Source organism: Periplaneta americana, chromosome 17 (genome assembly GCF_040183065.1).
Source record: "Periplaneta americana isolate PAMFEO1 chromosome 17, P.americana_PAMFEO1_priV1, whole genome shotgun sequence".
In the NCBI taxonomy this organism is placed as follows: Eukaryota; Metazoa; Arthropoda; class Insecta; order Blattodea; family Blattidae; genus Periplaneta; species Periplaneta americana.
In genome coordinates, this window is record NC_091133.1 from 1897724 (window position 1) to 1915109 (window position 17386).

Below are 17386 nucleotides of genomic sequence, written 5' to 3' on the forward strand. Positions count from 1 at the left end.
ATATCGTCGAAATAATTATTGCACGAGCAGCCCCTTGTAACAATGTTGTGAATCAATGCCCAAGCCTGCTTTATAGCAAAAGACAGGCCTGTTGGGAACAAAAACGCCTTTGTGAGTACTCCAAGCAAGAATGTGATTAGTTCCATTTGATTGTAAGCTTCATAAATATCTAACTAGTAAACAATCCCTCTCTGCCAGCTGCAAATAATTCATCAATTTGGGGCAAGGATGCTACATAATTATGTACTATCGAATATTCGTGTACAGTAGTTCGACTTCCACCACAACAGTCACAACTCTGTCCTTTTTTGTTTTTACTTAAAGCATAGGATTCCAAAAAAAAAAAAATTTCTCATTAAAGCTGATAAGGTGATCAAAAGTGCAGTCTAGAAAATCCTTCAGCTTTCTCATGACATCGCAAATAGTATATTGTGCTCTAGTACGAAATGTAAGGGTCTATCTTTAATGTGCGCTGCATGGGAGGCATACTTACAGCAACTCGAAGCTTGAAGCCTTGGAGGATCTTTAAAAGCTGAGAGTTTGGCCAATCTGCAGACATGCTGCGCGGCCTGCTATTTCCATATTCTATTGTATTGTATTTATTTACAGTCCATGATATTCGTACATCACTTCACAGCTATAATACGGAACAAAAACCCCTTTGTGAGTACTCCAAGCAAGAATGTGATTAGTTCCATTTGATTGTAAACTTCATAAATATCTACCTAGTAAACAATCTCTCTCTGCCAGCTGCAAATAATTCATCAATTTGGGGCATATATATTCCACCTTTATTATAAATTATGTATGCCCTAGTTCAGATAATATTAATAGTCTATTAAACATACGAGGTCACTCAATAAGTCGCAAATTGAAAGGACAGGGACCTCTCGAATTGCAGCTTAGATTTCACGGCGCTTCTTCCGACGGCCTTCACCTGCTTTGTCATCGAACAACAGATGACGGCGTCTTGCCATCCTAACGGCAAACACCAGCCAACTCCTCCTCGCCCCGTTCCGTGATCAATTGATCAATCTCAGCCCCCCTCGCGTATGTGGTACCTAAGAGGTTACGTCCAATTTCGGCTTCCCCTTCAAAATTTTCTAGAGCTCCTTCAGGGGAGCAGCGTAACCCGGAGTGAGACTAGTGGCCAACAGGCTTGGAGCTCACATATTTAGTTTTGTACGGCCCCCAACCCCTTGCAAGGACGCGTTTTGCGTACCTTTTAAATTTTCCTCCCAATTCTCCTTCGATTTTTCGATTTTTTCGAATATGAAACCTCGTGTGCTTACCAGATAAACAGAAAGGTGTTTGTCTGTTCGAGGAAGTTGTATCTGCCAACTCCAAAGTCCTGAAGGAAAATGGCTCATCAAGCTTCGAGTAGCGAGACATGCTTAAGATGACGACACCGGTGTCACTCCATATGCACAACCCACTGCAGGAAATAGAAACTCTGGATGCTACCCCCAGAGATCAACTTCACAAAATTCATAATTGCCATCGCCCTTCGAACCACAGGGCTAGAGGTGCATGAGCAAGTCTGTTGAATGGATATTATTGTAATCAACAGGAGGGAAAGCACAGCGGAAATTATAAATGCTACTGTGGGATTCATCACATAACTGACTGAGATGAAGGAAATTGATGAATCCACCATTCCTTGTTCTGAAATTCATTATATCGAAGTGATTCGCCTCTTTTTTGGAGCAAGGGGCACCATTTGTAAATTCTTTCAGCACTGGAGAGAAAACTATCACCTTTTAAAAGTTACAAGATAACGTAATAATAACTACAATTAAATACTCTGTCATGATATTTCGGAATCATTTATGTGGTAACAACAGTAGACAGAGCCAATTATTTCCCACTTATATTAATATATTGTAATTTCTTTTCGGAATGTTCATTGTAAAATTCATTATGAGCTATTCTGTGTAATTGTCAAACCCTGTACATATTGGAATCCAATCAGCTCCTGTGTGACCACTTCGCTTGCAACAGTCCACTTCTTCGTAAGAAGATAATTTTTTTTCCCATCCAAGCTTCCTCTATTAAGGCTGTGTCAGCAGTATCCCGCAAAAGATGTGTTGTGATTTTCTTCACAGATTATTTAGCAGTGGACCATTAATTAGTCGAAACACATAATATCTGTCTTTTATCGTCTCACCCAACAAATTTCGGAATTTATGTTTGGTATATTTACGTTCTTGCAGAGCTTACCGGTATGAAACACTCATGTGACAACTGATGTAACTCCTGAATTCAATTCTTCCCAGAAAACATATTATTTTACAAAACTCATCCTTCAAAATGGGAAATTCCGGCATATCCGGCAATGCAGATATAACCTCTGCAGTTGCGAGCGTCGTTAAATAAAAAAATAACATTTAACATTCTATCAATGCACAGGATCACACAAATCCTTCACCTTACTTATCATAATTGTGGGACCAAATAGCACAGATGTGTTTTATGGTAAAAAACTTAATGTTTTCATGGTTGAAATGTGACGATTATCCATAAAGTTGTACAAGAATATCTCCTTGTTCATAAATAGAGAAACATGTAGCAGAAAACTAAAGCTAGTTGTGTCGTACTGACTTGATATTGGATTTGAATATTTGCAGGCTTACTAATACCGGTATGCGAGTAAATAACTCCGCGACCAGAAAAGCAGAAACACCAATCTGGCAAAACAGAGAATTCACTTTAAGAAACACTGTTATTATTTAAAGAAAACTTTTACTGTTAAAAGAATAGCTATCGCTTCCTGGTGTGAGATATTTCCCTTTTGCAATAGCAGTTTGTTCCCTTTTCATGGTTCACATATTCAGCATCATTTCTGCCAGATTTCATGTTTAACTTCCATCTGTTCCATTGCAATTCACGCTTCAGAAATTAATTTAATTTATTAACCATAAATTTGCCATTATATTATATAGACTGTTTTTTACATAGAATAATCCTGTGACTTGCATTACTGCTGGCTGATTTGAAACTTCTGTTAGGATTTAAATTAAAACCATGGCACTGTGCTTGATTAGTGCCAACAAACAAGTAGTTAAGTCTAGTCTTCCAGTTTTTAATGAAATAGTGATTTATGCAGTAATAGCACCATGCAGTGTGGACAAAGAAGTGAGGGTTTTTATCAAAACAGAAAAGCATTTGAATTTCAACAATGAACTCCTGCATAGAAAATCAGCATTCCAGTCGTTGACTCGTTACTTTCCTTCTTAGGAGGAGTCGTGTGACGTGCAGTCGACACTGAAGCCTCTGAGATGTGAAGACTGTGGGGACTGTTTCTGGCAGTTGGACGAATTCGAAACCCACGCTCGCGTACACACGGACGGCACACCGTTGAAATGCGAAGTTTGTGAAAAGTGTGTCTTTAGGTCTTCAAACCTCAATAGTCACACGAGCGACAAAACTGCAAAATGCGACGCTTGTGAAAAATGCTGCTGGCAATCTTCAGAACCGAAGTTGCATGCTCGCCGTGATACTGGAGAAAAACCGTTTACGTGCGATGTGTGTGAAAAGTGTTTCTCAAATTCTTTAGATCTGAAGTTGCACGCTCGCCGACATGCAGGATGCAAACCATTCAAGTGTTCGCAATGTGAAAAGGGCTTCTATAAATCGGGGCATTTGAAAAGACACGCTCGGGTGCACACAGGAGAGAAGCCATTCAAGTGCGACGTCTGTGCGAAATGTTTCTCGCAATTGTCAAATTTAAGAATGCACTTACGGCAGCATACAGGCGAGAAACCGTTTACATGTGATGTATGTGGAAAGTGTTTTTCTACATCTGCACTTTTGAAAAGGCATGAACGCGTACACACGGGAGAGAAGGAATTCAAGTGTGATGTCTGTAATAAGTTTTTCTCGCAGTCTGCCTACCTGAAGGTGCATGTACGTCAGCACACCGGCGAAAAACCGTTTAAGTGCTTTTTCTGTGGAAAGTGCTTTTTTAGGTCTTCGCACCTGAAAAGTCACGAGCGTACACATACAGGAGAGAAGCCATTCCAGTGCGATATCTGTAAAAAATGTTTCACGCAATCTTCTAATCTGAAAGCGCATGCTCGCCAACATACAGGTTAGAACATTCGTCTGTGACGTCTCTCTCAATGTAGGTAGTAAAAAATGCACGCAGGCGTGGAAACTATCACACACGATGTTTGTGCGTTGTGCTCTTTACAGCTGATGTTTAGTTAATTGAACCTCCCGAATGACAGCCATAGAACATCGGTTATCGGTAAGTAAGCCAGGAGATAATGGGTAGGGTGGCAAATATCTTTCCCTCTCTATGGAATATATCGGTGACTATTAACGTGTTGTAGCTGTGCTTCCAAAATCCGCTATGCGATTTCAAAAAGATTTTGCAGGAGAAAGAATAAAGCATTGTTAGCTCTAATTTCTTTGATTTTCAAAGCTGCTTTCAATATCATTTCATCATTGTTGTATATACGTCGAATTTTGAACCGGTAATTGTAGAATAGTCCCGCTTTCTGCAGCAGACTACACACCGTGGGTGTACGATATTCTTATCTGTCGCTGATAAAGTCAACATTTAGAACTCTGGCACTTCATTGATCGCATCCAACAACAAGAAGTCGATACCGTAGCAGACCGGACGCTCATGAAGAAGAAGTTAACATGAAACCAAAGTGTCTATAGAAATTAATGTTCTTTGTTGTAGCAGCTGAGTCCCGTGCTAACAAGTTTTTGTGTCATTGTTCCACTTAAGTTAAAAGACGATTCAAAGTAACTCCCATTTCATTTTGCGACATATTGAAATTGAGGACACGAGTGGTAAGTGCAGATAGAAGTCATAATAACTATCCGTTCCTGAAAAATTTTAATGTTCTTGAGTATATTTCTGTCTATTGAATTACCTGTTCTTCTGAGTTTCTGTTGTCTGTTAGTGTATCCAATGTTTAAGTTTTTTAATAGATATATAAAAGAAAAATGAGTAAGGAGGATAAACAGTGACAATCCCTATAAACATAAACTGAAGACTAGAAACACATTGTCCAGTCGCCACAGTCAAAGACTAAGCAGTCGCAATTGAAGGCACCAAGTCATAGAAAAGACACCGAAGGAAAATCCCCCGTGAAGCAATTGCAGCGATATTTTACTACTTAATTAACTTATTATTCCCAGAATATGAATTCTTACCAGCAATCGAAAAGTATTGGGAATAAATTTGAATAGGGAACAAAAGAAGTTTCCTTCCCAGGCAGGATTCCAACCACGAAAGTCTTAGTTACCAGTCTGTCGTGCTCTGGAGAGAACAAGCCTCTGAAATCAGCTGCAAGGGTCGGTCCGGTTTGTTTTGTCACTACTGTACAGTGGAATGTGAACAATGTACGCAGCAGATATACAGACCTACAACAATTGATCTGTCATGAGAACCCTGGTGTTTTATGCCTTCAGGAGACACACCTCCGGCCTGAACACTCCCTGAATATATCAGGATACAATGTTCACCGGTACGATACCTTGCCGGTATTCGTGCCAACAGAGGTTGTGTCCTTCTACTCCGCCAAAGCATCTTTTCCTCTGTTATCAATATTAACAGTCCTCATCACTGCTTAGCACCTACCATAACTCTACCTAGCATCCAGTTTTCCATAGTTTGTGTGTATTTGCACCCTGATGCACTTTTCACAGTCATTGAAATTGAAGAAATTCTGTTGCAGGTATCTGCTCCACATCTGTTAGTAGGGGATTTCAGTGCATCCCACCACTCTTGGGGCTCTAATTCCGATAATTACAGAGGAAATAAAATAGCAGAGGTATGTACCCGTCTAAATCTGATTCCCCTAAATTCAGGGGAAGCAACACATCTATCCTTGGCTTACAGTACTTTCTTTATTATAGATATCTCCATTTGTAGCCCAGCTTTGTCCACGCATTTCGAGTGGTCAGTGATTCACGACCTTCATGGTAGTGGCCACTACCCCATCAGAATGCGTATGTCTGCTTTACGTCCTGCAGAATCTCGTTCTCCAGACTGGGTTATTAAAATGGCGGACTTTTAAGCATTCTGGTTATTGCGTATCTTCCTGTTTCGTGAGGGATTTTAGGTAAGGGCGCACATAACCATAGTAGCTGACGCGCCCTTTTTAAATCCCACTAACTAACTCATTGATTTGCCCCTAGAAAGCCAACGAGTTTCATTATGCAACAATAAATTTATAAACTCGGCCCGCCATAGACGCGCAAAGCTTTTCAAACACTCAAGACTTAGCTCGTCTTCTTTTTACATGATTTATCATTTTAATAGTCGTACTTAACACAGTTTCTAAAAGACCTTCAACAGTTCTCATAATTAACGTCTTGATTGACGTCTTCCTGTGCAAGAAACAATGAGTTGTCACTACTCTCACGAAACTTTCAAAACCTTTCATTTTCCCCGTTAATGCCGCTGCTCCGTCTGTGCAAAGAGAGATGCACCTTCCCCAGAAAATATGTTCAACGAAATAATGGCCCTAATACAATAATAAATGGCTTTGCCTGTAGTAGTGATTTGGAGTTCTTTGCAAAATAAAAATTGTTCCGTGATATCTCAATTATATTTGAACCTAATTAAGCTAATTAATTGCCATTTACCACTCCTGTCATGGCATTCGTCCAACTGTAGAGCAAACACAGTATATTTCTATGTTAAGAGATATTTCTTTTATTCTGCGACTAATAGTGTAATCTGATGAAGGAATTTTGAATATTTCTTCTTCCGTAGCATCACTAAATTTAATTTTCACATTTTATTTTATTTTTTTTTTTGCGGCTGATAATATTAGTTCCTCGCCAATATTATGAGGTTTTTTCTGTTGAGCTATTAAATCAGAAAGTACTTATTTTCTTGGTTTTGAATCTACATGAGAATGATTACTTTCTAATTGTCCTTTTAGTTTATTCGGCACCATCGACTGATTTGACAAAACTTTTGCACATATAAGACAATCGGGATTTTGTTTAATTCACCTCCACACCACGTAAAACCATATTGCAAGTATTTATCACTTTATTTACGAAACACAGGACGTTTTTGTGAAGTCTGAAGGGAATTTTCGCTCACATTATTTGAATTAGCACTGCTGTCATCTAACCCAGAACTTGATTCAGATTGTCTTATTAAAATTAAAAACTTGACCATGATAAAGTCTAAATAAAACACTTTTTATAAAATAGTCACACTATCACCCGCTTTAGATACAGATCCAGTAGTTGCACCTTCAGTATCAAAAACGAAAGAGATCATTAGTTACGGATCAGCTATCCACTGAGAGACCATCTGTGAAAATTAAGCGAAGTCAACTTAGTCCCTTTGTCATCCGAAGAAATGAGAAATAGAAAGAGGGCTTAGATAAACAAGTTGCCAAATTTTGTTGTTCTGCCTACAGATCCTTCTGTTGCATTCAGCTGTAAGACAGAAGAATGGTTCAAATATGTTGTCATGTAGGCCTATCACATTCCAATTCAAATTATTGTTAAAACACAGCATGTAGATAGATTCTTCATTATTCATCCCAGGCACTTCATAAACACTGAAGCATACACCAATCTGAGAAGAATTTCAAATGAATTATTTAAACAAAAATGTAATTTTAAAAAATTCGATTTAAATCAAATAAATCGGATTTAAATAAAAAATCATAATTTTTAGTAAAAGTCGTTATTTTTTACACCCGATGTAATGACTCCATAATGAACTTTTCAAGATTACATCACTATTAAGGACTTCTTTGATTCAATCTACAGTGGACTATAGTGGACTTTATGTTGTCAGCAAGCAGCTGGACACATTAAGAAGATTGATTGATTTGATTCAATCTAATATAAAGAACGTTATAATTAAGGCATTACATCAGTCTTTATTGTCTCTCTGCCCATTGAGCTGACTGCTTATTATTGCAACCCTACACTTCAGCAACAGCGACAAGTGCAGTCTCTTCAATTGTTTGGTTCCAAACTTAAAATTGCGTGTCAACAGTACAGTAAGTAGTACTTGTATGTATCTATGTTCTCTATACAAATTTACACATTTTGACCAATATTTACCAAATTATGCACACTTATAACCTTCACAGCCAAGAAATAAAAATAATACGGATACACCACTCCTCTCTAGGTTTCATCCCTCAATCACTAAAAAGCAGTAATATTTGGTTCTGGGATACGACCGATAAAGAGCTAATCGAAGTACAATTTGATATCCTGGGATTTTTGTGGTGTGGAATACAATTATGAGACTGATTTGTCTGTTTTTTGTTTTTCCTCTGATCACAAACCTCAAGCAAGCGTATGGGCGTAAAGGGGTGGAAAATCCAAAATCTATCAATGTAAATAGTACAATATGATGGAAACTGTTGTGTCTTCGTGCGAATAAGTAATTTTTATAGACTGCAATGTGCATTTTTTCACATACATTGTCGCCCCTATTTTCGGTTTGCCCACCCCAGCGCCCTCCCAATTTGAAATTTCTAGCACCGCCACTGTTTCTTTTATGTCGCTACGACTAACACGTAATGTTACTAAAAGTGATCCTAGAAAGAAGTTCGAGCGTGTTTTATTACCTAATTATAATATTGTTCAATATATTTAAGTAAATGTATCTTTATCTTAGCACGAATGGTTTTCTCATTGCATGTGCAGGTAAAATGCAGTGGCTCTTGAAAAAAAGGAAATGGCGTCTGAAAATTCTAGAGTTTTGTCTGTCCATGATTTTGGGACAACACATGAGTAGACTAGGCTATATCTCTGTAGCTTCTTTATTGATTTATTTTATGTACTTACTGATGTGCACAAACAACAGAATAGTGCCGAAGAAACTGCAGAAAAACCAGTAAAAATAACGAAAACAGTGCAATGTGATGATTGTAGTCAAATATTTTTTGACATAAGCACTATGAGGCGACACATACAACGCAAGCATGCTAAATCTCTTATTTATGCTGTTCCCAAGATTCTTTGTCCCTTTTGTGATGACTGCTTCCTCACATATACATTCCTACACGAACATCTGCACAACAGCCATGACTTCCCTATTGAAACTTCGTCACTAACTTTCAGCTCTCTTGAAGGTGAGTGTTAATGTAAAAGAAAATAATAAACAACGATTTTATAGCATTCACTTACTTCTATTAGGGTGGCAATGAACTTCTGGGTGCTCTAAAAGCCATTTGTAAGTAAGTTAGTAACTTAGGTACTTCTATTTCATTATTGTTTTTGTTGTACAGAATTTCAAGCTTGGAAAGCTCCGCAAGAGAAGGATGATATGGCATCATTTGTGAAGCGATCATCGAAAGGGAACATAAGTTACTACGTTTGCCACAGATTCCGAGTAAGCAGAGGTAACGCCAACGGAGCACGAAGGCTCAGATGGAGAGAATCGCAGAAGACTGACAAGTGTTGTCCAGCTCGTATTAATGTGACAACAAATGAGGAAGAAATCCATGTGGAGTACACCAATAGTCATGCAGGCCACTTCATGTCAGTGAAGTATTTACAACTTTCAAAAGAAGAGAGAAGCATTCTCGCTAGAAAGATAAAAAACGGAGTGACTTTTGAACACATACTAGATGATATCCGCAATGACGTGGCTACAAAACATGAAGTAGAGAGAATCCACATGATAGATAAACAAGATCTGCGAAATGTTGTGAGAGCCTTTGATTTGGACACCGATAAAATACACAGTAATGATGCCTTGATGTGGGTTGAAGACCAGAAGATTTTGGAAGCTGACAGCCCTGTCCGCTATTATAAACCACAGGGAGTTGAAAGTCCTGACGGCATCCTCAAAAGACATGACTTTAGGTTGGTGTTAATGACACCCTGCCAAAAAGAGTTTTCAAAGTTTGCAATGGACAAAATTTGTATTGATAGCACACATGGCACAACTGAACATGACTTTCAAGTCACGACTTTGCTTACAGTGGATGAATTTGGAGCAGGTGTGCCTATGGCAGAATGCATAAGCAACAGAATTGATCCTTATCGATGGTGCAATTTTTTACTTCCATTAGAAATATGACAGGAGTAATACACAGCAAAGTGTTCATGTCTGATGATTCTCCCTCTTATATAAATGCGTGGACAGAGGTATTGGATCAGCTGGACCATCATTTATGCATATGGCATATTGACAAGAATTGGAGGCAAAACTTGAATAGGATTAAAGATCCACTAAGGCAGTCTGAAGTTTATAAATCATGCAGGATGTTGTTAGAACTTACAGACGAAGATGAATTTCAAGAGCTAATGTTTGCGTTCCTATCCTCTTGTAATGACAATCCTGATACAAAGGCGTTTGGCGAATACTTTCGTAGTACCTATGCCAATCGACCTCAGCAGTGGGCTTCCTGCTATCGTCTCCAAACGGGTCTCAACACGAACATGTATTCAGGGGCCTTACACAAGAAGCTGAAATATTGTTACATGGATGGAAAAAAAGAACCGAAGGGTTGACAAGATAATTTCATTACTTCTTCGACTGACTAGAGACGTTATGTTCGATAGAATGATACGAATAACAAAGAACAAACCTACTTTCAGAATGAAGAAAACTGCTCAAAGTCACAAACGTTAGGAAGTAGCGGATTCCATGGTTCGACAAATTCAAGCCCTTATATGGAGCGTTGACTCGAACCATGAATCAAGAGGACAATGCACAGTGTGCTTTAGTGGTGATGAATGTAGTGGATGCCCGCTAGCATGTCCAGAATGCAAAGTCTGCGTGCACCAATTTACTTCACATGTGTTGACCACCTTATTAAAGGAAATCTGTGCATCCATGTTCACGCTTGCATTTGAGTGAAGAGGAAAACAGAATTACAGAGGATGAGGTCGAAATTTCGGCAACACAGACGAAGGAAGACGGTAGCACATCATTCAACCAGCATTCTGAAAATCTGATGAGATCATTACAAAGTGCACCTGTACACATTCAAGAAGCAGTGAGTGAACGGCAAAAACTGCAAACGCTTTTAGAGATGATTTCTGGCATTGCTGCTTCAGACGAAATTATTCCCGACCTTCGTCAGGAGCTGAACGATTCCTTCTCAGAACACAGAAGTTAGGCCAGAAAACTAAAGAAGTTGAATCCAGTGACACTCTTCATTTCAGTGCACCCTCCTTAGTTCAACCCACACATGCCAATATTGAGCGACAAAGATTCTATTCAACGAAGAGAAATCTGCTGTCTCCAAAAGAACCATTTCAAAACCTACTGAGACGCAAAAAGTAATGTTAAAAGAAGCAATCAAAGGAAACCTAGTGACAAATGTGCACACAGATTTTGATCATGTCTATGTGAGTGGAACTCTTCCCAATAAGAGGCAATGAAATTATTACCGCGGGCGGCCGGGTAGCTCAGTTGGTAGAGCAGCTGGCTACGGACTGGAAGGTCCGGGGTTCGATCCCAGGTGGTGACAGGATTTTTTCTCGTTGCCAAACTTTCAGAACGGCCCCAAGGTTCACTCAGCCTTCTATAAAATTGAGTACCGGGTCTTTCCCGGGGGTAAAAGACGGTCAGAGCGTGGTGCCGACCACACCACCTCATTCTAGTGCCGAGGTCATGGAAAGCATGGGGCTCTACCTCCATGCCCCCCAAGTGCCTTCATGGCATGTTACGGGGATACCTTTACCTTTACCTTTTACCCTACTGGTTCCTAAATATTGTAGCCTAACTTCTTTTCGCTTAAAAAGTACAAGAGATTTTACTTAACTTAGATCAAGAAGTTATAATTATGTGTTCTGTTTATTTCTAATTTGTGAGTGACTCTTGTGAACTCGTAACAATTTCAACAAATGCTCTGATGTGAAATCTTTTGAATCTTTGCTGCAAGTGTATGCTAACGTTCTCAGTAGTGCGCTGCATTGTGTACCAATTTTGAAAAGCCGGGGCTGGCTAAATGTGTCAGTTGAGAGTAATCGCGTAAGATCCAGCGAGCGGTGAAGATCCCAGCCGCGCACTCAAGGCCTCGAATGTTGTGGGAAGGAGTGACGGCAGTCAACAGCCTATTGCGGTGTATTGGTCACGCATTGGGTTCATTGTGACATTATTTTGTGAGTGTTGGTATTTGGTAAAGACAGAGAGTGAAATGTCTTTCAGTGAAATATAGAGAATTTTTATTGTGACACATCAAGTGAGAAAGAAAGGTTACAAGAAATTGAAGAGAGACGAAAGTATCCCGAAATAAGAGTCCTTTTCAATCCTATGCTTAGAAACTTCTTCGTAAGTGCAGATCTATGGGATATCGTGTAATAAAAAGTGGTGATTTAAACAAAAAAACGTACGGACGAAAAGGCTAATAACATTCCAGTGCAGTTCTTTATCCTAAAGTGCGATAAATGTTGGAAGTGGAATGTGGTCACTTTGAGCAGTACATTTAAATTTGGTGAGTAGGCCCAATATCATGCCTAATTTACTTATTTATTCATTTCGTATATTTCTTTATTATTTATTAATTTAGTTTTTAATCCATGATTTTATTTATTTATTAATTTAATAGGATATGCTATATACGCGTATTATATTGGATGAGGAATTACAAAATCGGACGATTAACAGCAGAGTCCACTTTTCGTTGAATCTTCCTATGTTATGATATATTAAAATGTGGTTAAATTCTTTGAATTTGTATGTGTGCGTGCGTGCGCGTATAAAACAGATTCTTGTATTTCAAACGTAACAAATATCTTTCCTTGCGAATATATATACCGGTACCTGCCTTAATGGCATTTCACATAGATAATGAGGGTACATTCTCAAGAATTACCGGAATTTACAACCAATACAACGCATAAAAATGATTTTCTTAAGCATCGACTTCTTTAACGTGTTTCCTAAATCGTGTATAAATACGAATATAATGTGTTATTCAGTTACACGTGTCTCTGTGCCAATATTGAATAACTTCCGTCTGTAAAAACTAACCGTATTTACATCTCGTTCAGTCGAAGACGTAGTTTTTACAATTTCACAACTTTAATGACCAGTAGCCCTTCTTCTACTCCTTAACAAGGAAAACAAATACGCCTGTATCACACCCGGAAACTTGATCAGGTATTGAAATTTTTGTTTTTGTGAACGACGGTTATTTTGGCATAGAAATTTAACATTTATTTTAACAAGTAGAGAGGAATGTGCTGTATGAAAGCTTCTCTCGCACATCGCGAACAACTTCGAATATAATCAAAGGCGAACAATGGATTGTTCGTGAGTTATGATTTCGGCTTCTCTCGGCTATATTCGGTGGATTCAGGAACCTGGCTTGGCTGTACATTGAATGGATCGTCAAACTTAAGCCTGATGTTCCACAGTCTACTCGATACACGAGGTGAATCCATAAATATAATTACGATGGAGATTTCTTCTACATTATTTTAGATTAAATTAGGTTTTGTGCACGCTTTGGAGTCTCTCTGTTGCCTTAAAATAAAAAAAAAATTGTATAAAACTGAACACGTGCGATATTCAGTTATTCTTTCTTCATCGTTGTAGACTGAAGAAGTGAAATATCACGCAGTAGATTCGACTTCATTATCACAGGTGTGTATGTTATATCATTTCCAGTATTGCCAATGCTGATTAATCTGCCACTCTGAAACAAGACAAGGAAAGTTCATGTGATATGAATTGTATTTCTTTCCCAGGGAAATAATCTTCTTTTACGAAAATGCGATAATAGCTCACTGAAATATTTCTTCTTATCATCTCTACAAATCACTAATGTTTCCAACGATTTTACTTCCAAATTCATTATTAATTCTCCGGGTAATTCTGGAGAACGTCCACTTCATGACTTTAGAATTCTATTATTTTTTTTTTTTGGTATTAGGCAATCGTCGACCAACTCGCAAGCAGCCGTGTTACTTCTGTGCGCACGACGCCCGCAGTGCAGCTCTGTGTCGGCGGGAACGCAGCGCAGTGGCGGCTTGCTTGTCTGTAATCTGTAGGTGGGTTTACCAGTACACCACAGGCTAGTGTACACAGTCACGAAGCTCAATACGTAAGGAATATGCATCCATAGATAGTTGCTAACCACTAGGATCGCTACAATCGCCTCATCACAGACAATGCGAAATAACAGAGTGATTGATGTAGAACTGACTCATTTCTTTCTTTAATTATTCTCTTGGAAATTCATTCAGTGACCCAATTTTAGCACCAAATTAACCAGAATGTTCTGGAGTTTCGATTCCTTGTCACAGATGTTTATGTTTTATTCCTAATGTTGGCAGCACTGACTCAATTTTAGCACCAAATTAAGCAGAATGTTCTGGAGTTTCGATTCCTTGTCACTAGATGCGCAGATGTTTATGTTTAATTCCTATTGTTGGCAGCACTAGATGCGCAGATGTTTATGTTTTATTCATATTGTTGGCAGCTGTTTTCGACATTTTGTGTCAACGTGAAAATGCAGTACACATTAAATCAACGACTCTTCCTTGTGAAGCAATACTGGATTACGAATTCAATTACAGCTACTCAAAGGGCATACCAGAGAGAATTTGGAGTTCGCAATCCTGCCAAAAGAAACACAATACTGGGACTGGTAAACAAATTGGAAACAACTGGATCTCTGGTGAGTGAAAAGGGCAAGCATAGTTCATCTAGGCTTCCCAATGTTGTTGACGTAAGAGCACGACTGGAACAGTGACCCAAAAATCATTAAGATGTTTGTCGCAGGACACAGGGTACACCTACTCAATATGTCAGAGAGCTGCGAAAAGTGCAGGCCTAAAACCAAGTTTCTTTGAAGACCGAATAATTTCCAGGAACCTGTGGCCACCGAGATTTCCGGATTTGACAACGCCGGACTTCTTTCTATGGGGTTACTTAAAAGACAGGGTTTACGCCACACGTCCCCAGACATTGGACGATCTGAAGCACAACATCACACAGGAGATTCAAGCTATTGACAACAGAGTCCTCCAACGAGTGGCCAGTAACATGGAACGACGTGTTGAGTTGTGCCTTATGCAGCATGGAGGACATTTTCAACATTTGCTATAGAGATAAATAATCTCCCAAAATTCCTCTACATTTTAGGTATAATAAGTTGTCGCTAGCACAATTCGTTTTGAAACAATTAATGAAAGAAATGTGTCAGTTCTATATAAATCAGTCTGTAGTACCGACACAGTGTACTGTTCCTAGTACCCTCAACAACTCGACTTTCGTGACTGTCTGTCTATACTAGACTGTGATTACACTATGGATGATCGGATATTAAAGAAGAATACGTCATGCACTTTCATAAACACTGTTCATTATTCCGTTTGTGCCAGCACTAAATTATGGCCTAAAGAACTAAATGGAAATAGCCTAGGCCTACATTATAGAAATACAAATATTACATTGTACCAATGTAACTAAATACAACTTAATTTTTGCATGTACTTGCAACATCTTTTTTAAATATAGTTATACAAGAAAGAAGTAATACATTGTTAGTGAAAGTTAGAAGATAAGTCTTCGACAAATGAAATTCAATTATTTTATACACCAGGCATGTTGAAAAAATGTAAACAAAAACATATTGACAAATACAACGATAATGCTGGAAAGATGGTTTCAAATTAAACTTATATAAATTGTGCAATGGATACATAGCTCAATTAAGAGCCTGATACTTTCAGGTTTACTCGGTACACGCTCTTTTTGACATATTTTGATTTGTAGTCCACACCTGTGGAGTAACTGTTAGCACATTTGACCGCGGAACCATGTGGCCCGGGTTCGATTCCCGGTCTGGGCAAGTTACCTGGTTGAGGTTTTTTCCGGAGTTTTCCCTCAACCCAATATGAGCAAATGCTGAATAACTTTCGGTGCTGGACCCCGGACTCATTTCACCAGCATTATCACCTTCATCTCATTCCGACGCTAAATAACCTGAGATGTTGATAAAGTGTCGTAAAATAACCTACTAAAAAAAATAAAAATTAATTAATTTGTACGATATAAACTATATTTGGACATAATGAAACACAACTCTGAACCGTTAATGGTTACTGAGGTTGGCTCTTTCAGGGCGTTTGTTACGTTTCATAGCTTCACACACATAGATCGAACGAACATTGAAATCAGAGATACCTCACTCGTATGGAGGCGAGAGAATCTTGACTTATGAATTCGGCTGTAAAAGTCTACAAACTAGGTCTGTTCCTGTAACTATCAGCCAACTCAATGTCACATTTCAAGTTGCTTAGTTGCAGTTGGACATCTCAGGGAGTATCATCAATATTCACGCTAAACGGTGTAGCAAATAGATCGAAATCCATTTTTAGGTGACTCAAATCTTCAAACTCACGAGGAAGCAACTGGATATGCTCAACATAACACCCACCTCTAAGAAACGAAGAAATCAGAGTCTCGGACCACACATGCCAACCTAGGAAAATGACCGAGATCACCATTGGACAGTTGATGTTCCCATAATGACATCATATTTTTAAAAGCTTGAATACTACAGAACATATCTGTGATCAGTTTGTTTTTATCGTGAAGTGATTCATTTAAAAAGTTTAAAATGTTCAGTTATATCAGCCATGAATACAAGAACACATTTCCAGTTAATATTTGCGAGCTCTGCAACGAGGTCTCCACTCATTTCCAGGAACAAATTTATCTCTTGCAATAATTCGAAAAATCTACGTAGAACTTTGCTACATTCCATGAAGAAGTATGTTGCTTCACATTCAGGATGAAATTGTTTCTTGGCGTCGAAGGCCTCCGCTTTAACGGGTCTCTTTCCATAACAAACAGGCGCCGATCTACGAGACGCACTGCTACCGAGGATAAACTGCATGCACCCATTGCTCCGTTCAATACCTGCGAGCAGCCAGTTGGTTCTCAGTGCTGTAGATTCCCCACTACTGCAGTTATGGCGGTTTTCCACACAATTATATATAATCAATGTCACCAACATAAGAAACAACTCTTCAAATGGAGTGCTAATATGTAATAATCTTCTAAATAGTACATTCGGTAGGAAACGTTGGTTAGTATGACGAAGGTTAGGTTTGATTTGTAAAGGTGTTTAGAGCTTGTTCTCATTCGAATAATCTGATAACAAATAATGATAGATGAAGTATAGGAATTTTTTTAACGGCCTACGTTAATTTGAAACTCATATGAAACAACATTGCGGATATCAGTGAGAAATGGTCTAAAGTTTCTCCTTTCCTTTTTACAAACGTGGATTTTATACTTTACTTTCGAAATGTAATACAAAAAAAATTTCGGAAACACATAATTTCGACTGTAACCTAACATAATATACCACAATCTAAAATAACCAACCTTACCTTAACTAACTGTAACTCAAGCAAAACTAAGCTAACCTAACGTTACAGCGTAAGCTACCATGGTAATGTT

The 17386-nt window shown here is 38.6% G+C and overlaps 2 protein-coding genes across 4 annotated transcripts in view; both read left to right on the forward strand.

Annotated features, from left to right (window-relative positions):
- The window catches only part of LOC138693492 (zinc finger protein 235-like), a 28079-nt gene extending 22032 nt beyond the window's left edge, over positions 1-6047 (forward strand). The window contains exon 4 of the mRNA XM_069817498.1: positions 3238-6047. Coding sequence (XP_069673599.1) covers positions 3238-4095 — 858 coding nt within the window. The 3' untranslated portion in view covers positions 4096-6047. The remainder of the gene's footprint in view (positions 1-3237) is intronic.
- A 4962-nt stretch (positions 6048-11009) lies between these two features.
- The window catches only part of LOC138693153 (zinc finger protein ZFP2-like), a 36756-nt gene continuing 30379 nt past the window's right edge, over positions 11010-17386 (forward strand). Inside the window, exons 1-2 of one of the 3 annotated variants that reach the window (XM_069816840.1) lie at positions 13270-13555; positions 13845-13962. The gene's annotated coding sequence lies outside the window, so the exon portion shown is untranslated. Of the gene's footprint in view, positions 12402-13268; positions 13556-13844; positions 13963-17386 lie in introns of those variants that run through there. The other 2 variants (XM_069816843.1, XM_069816841.1) reach the window with 2 other exon arrangements.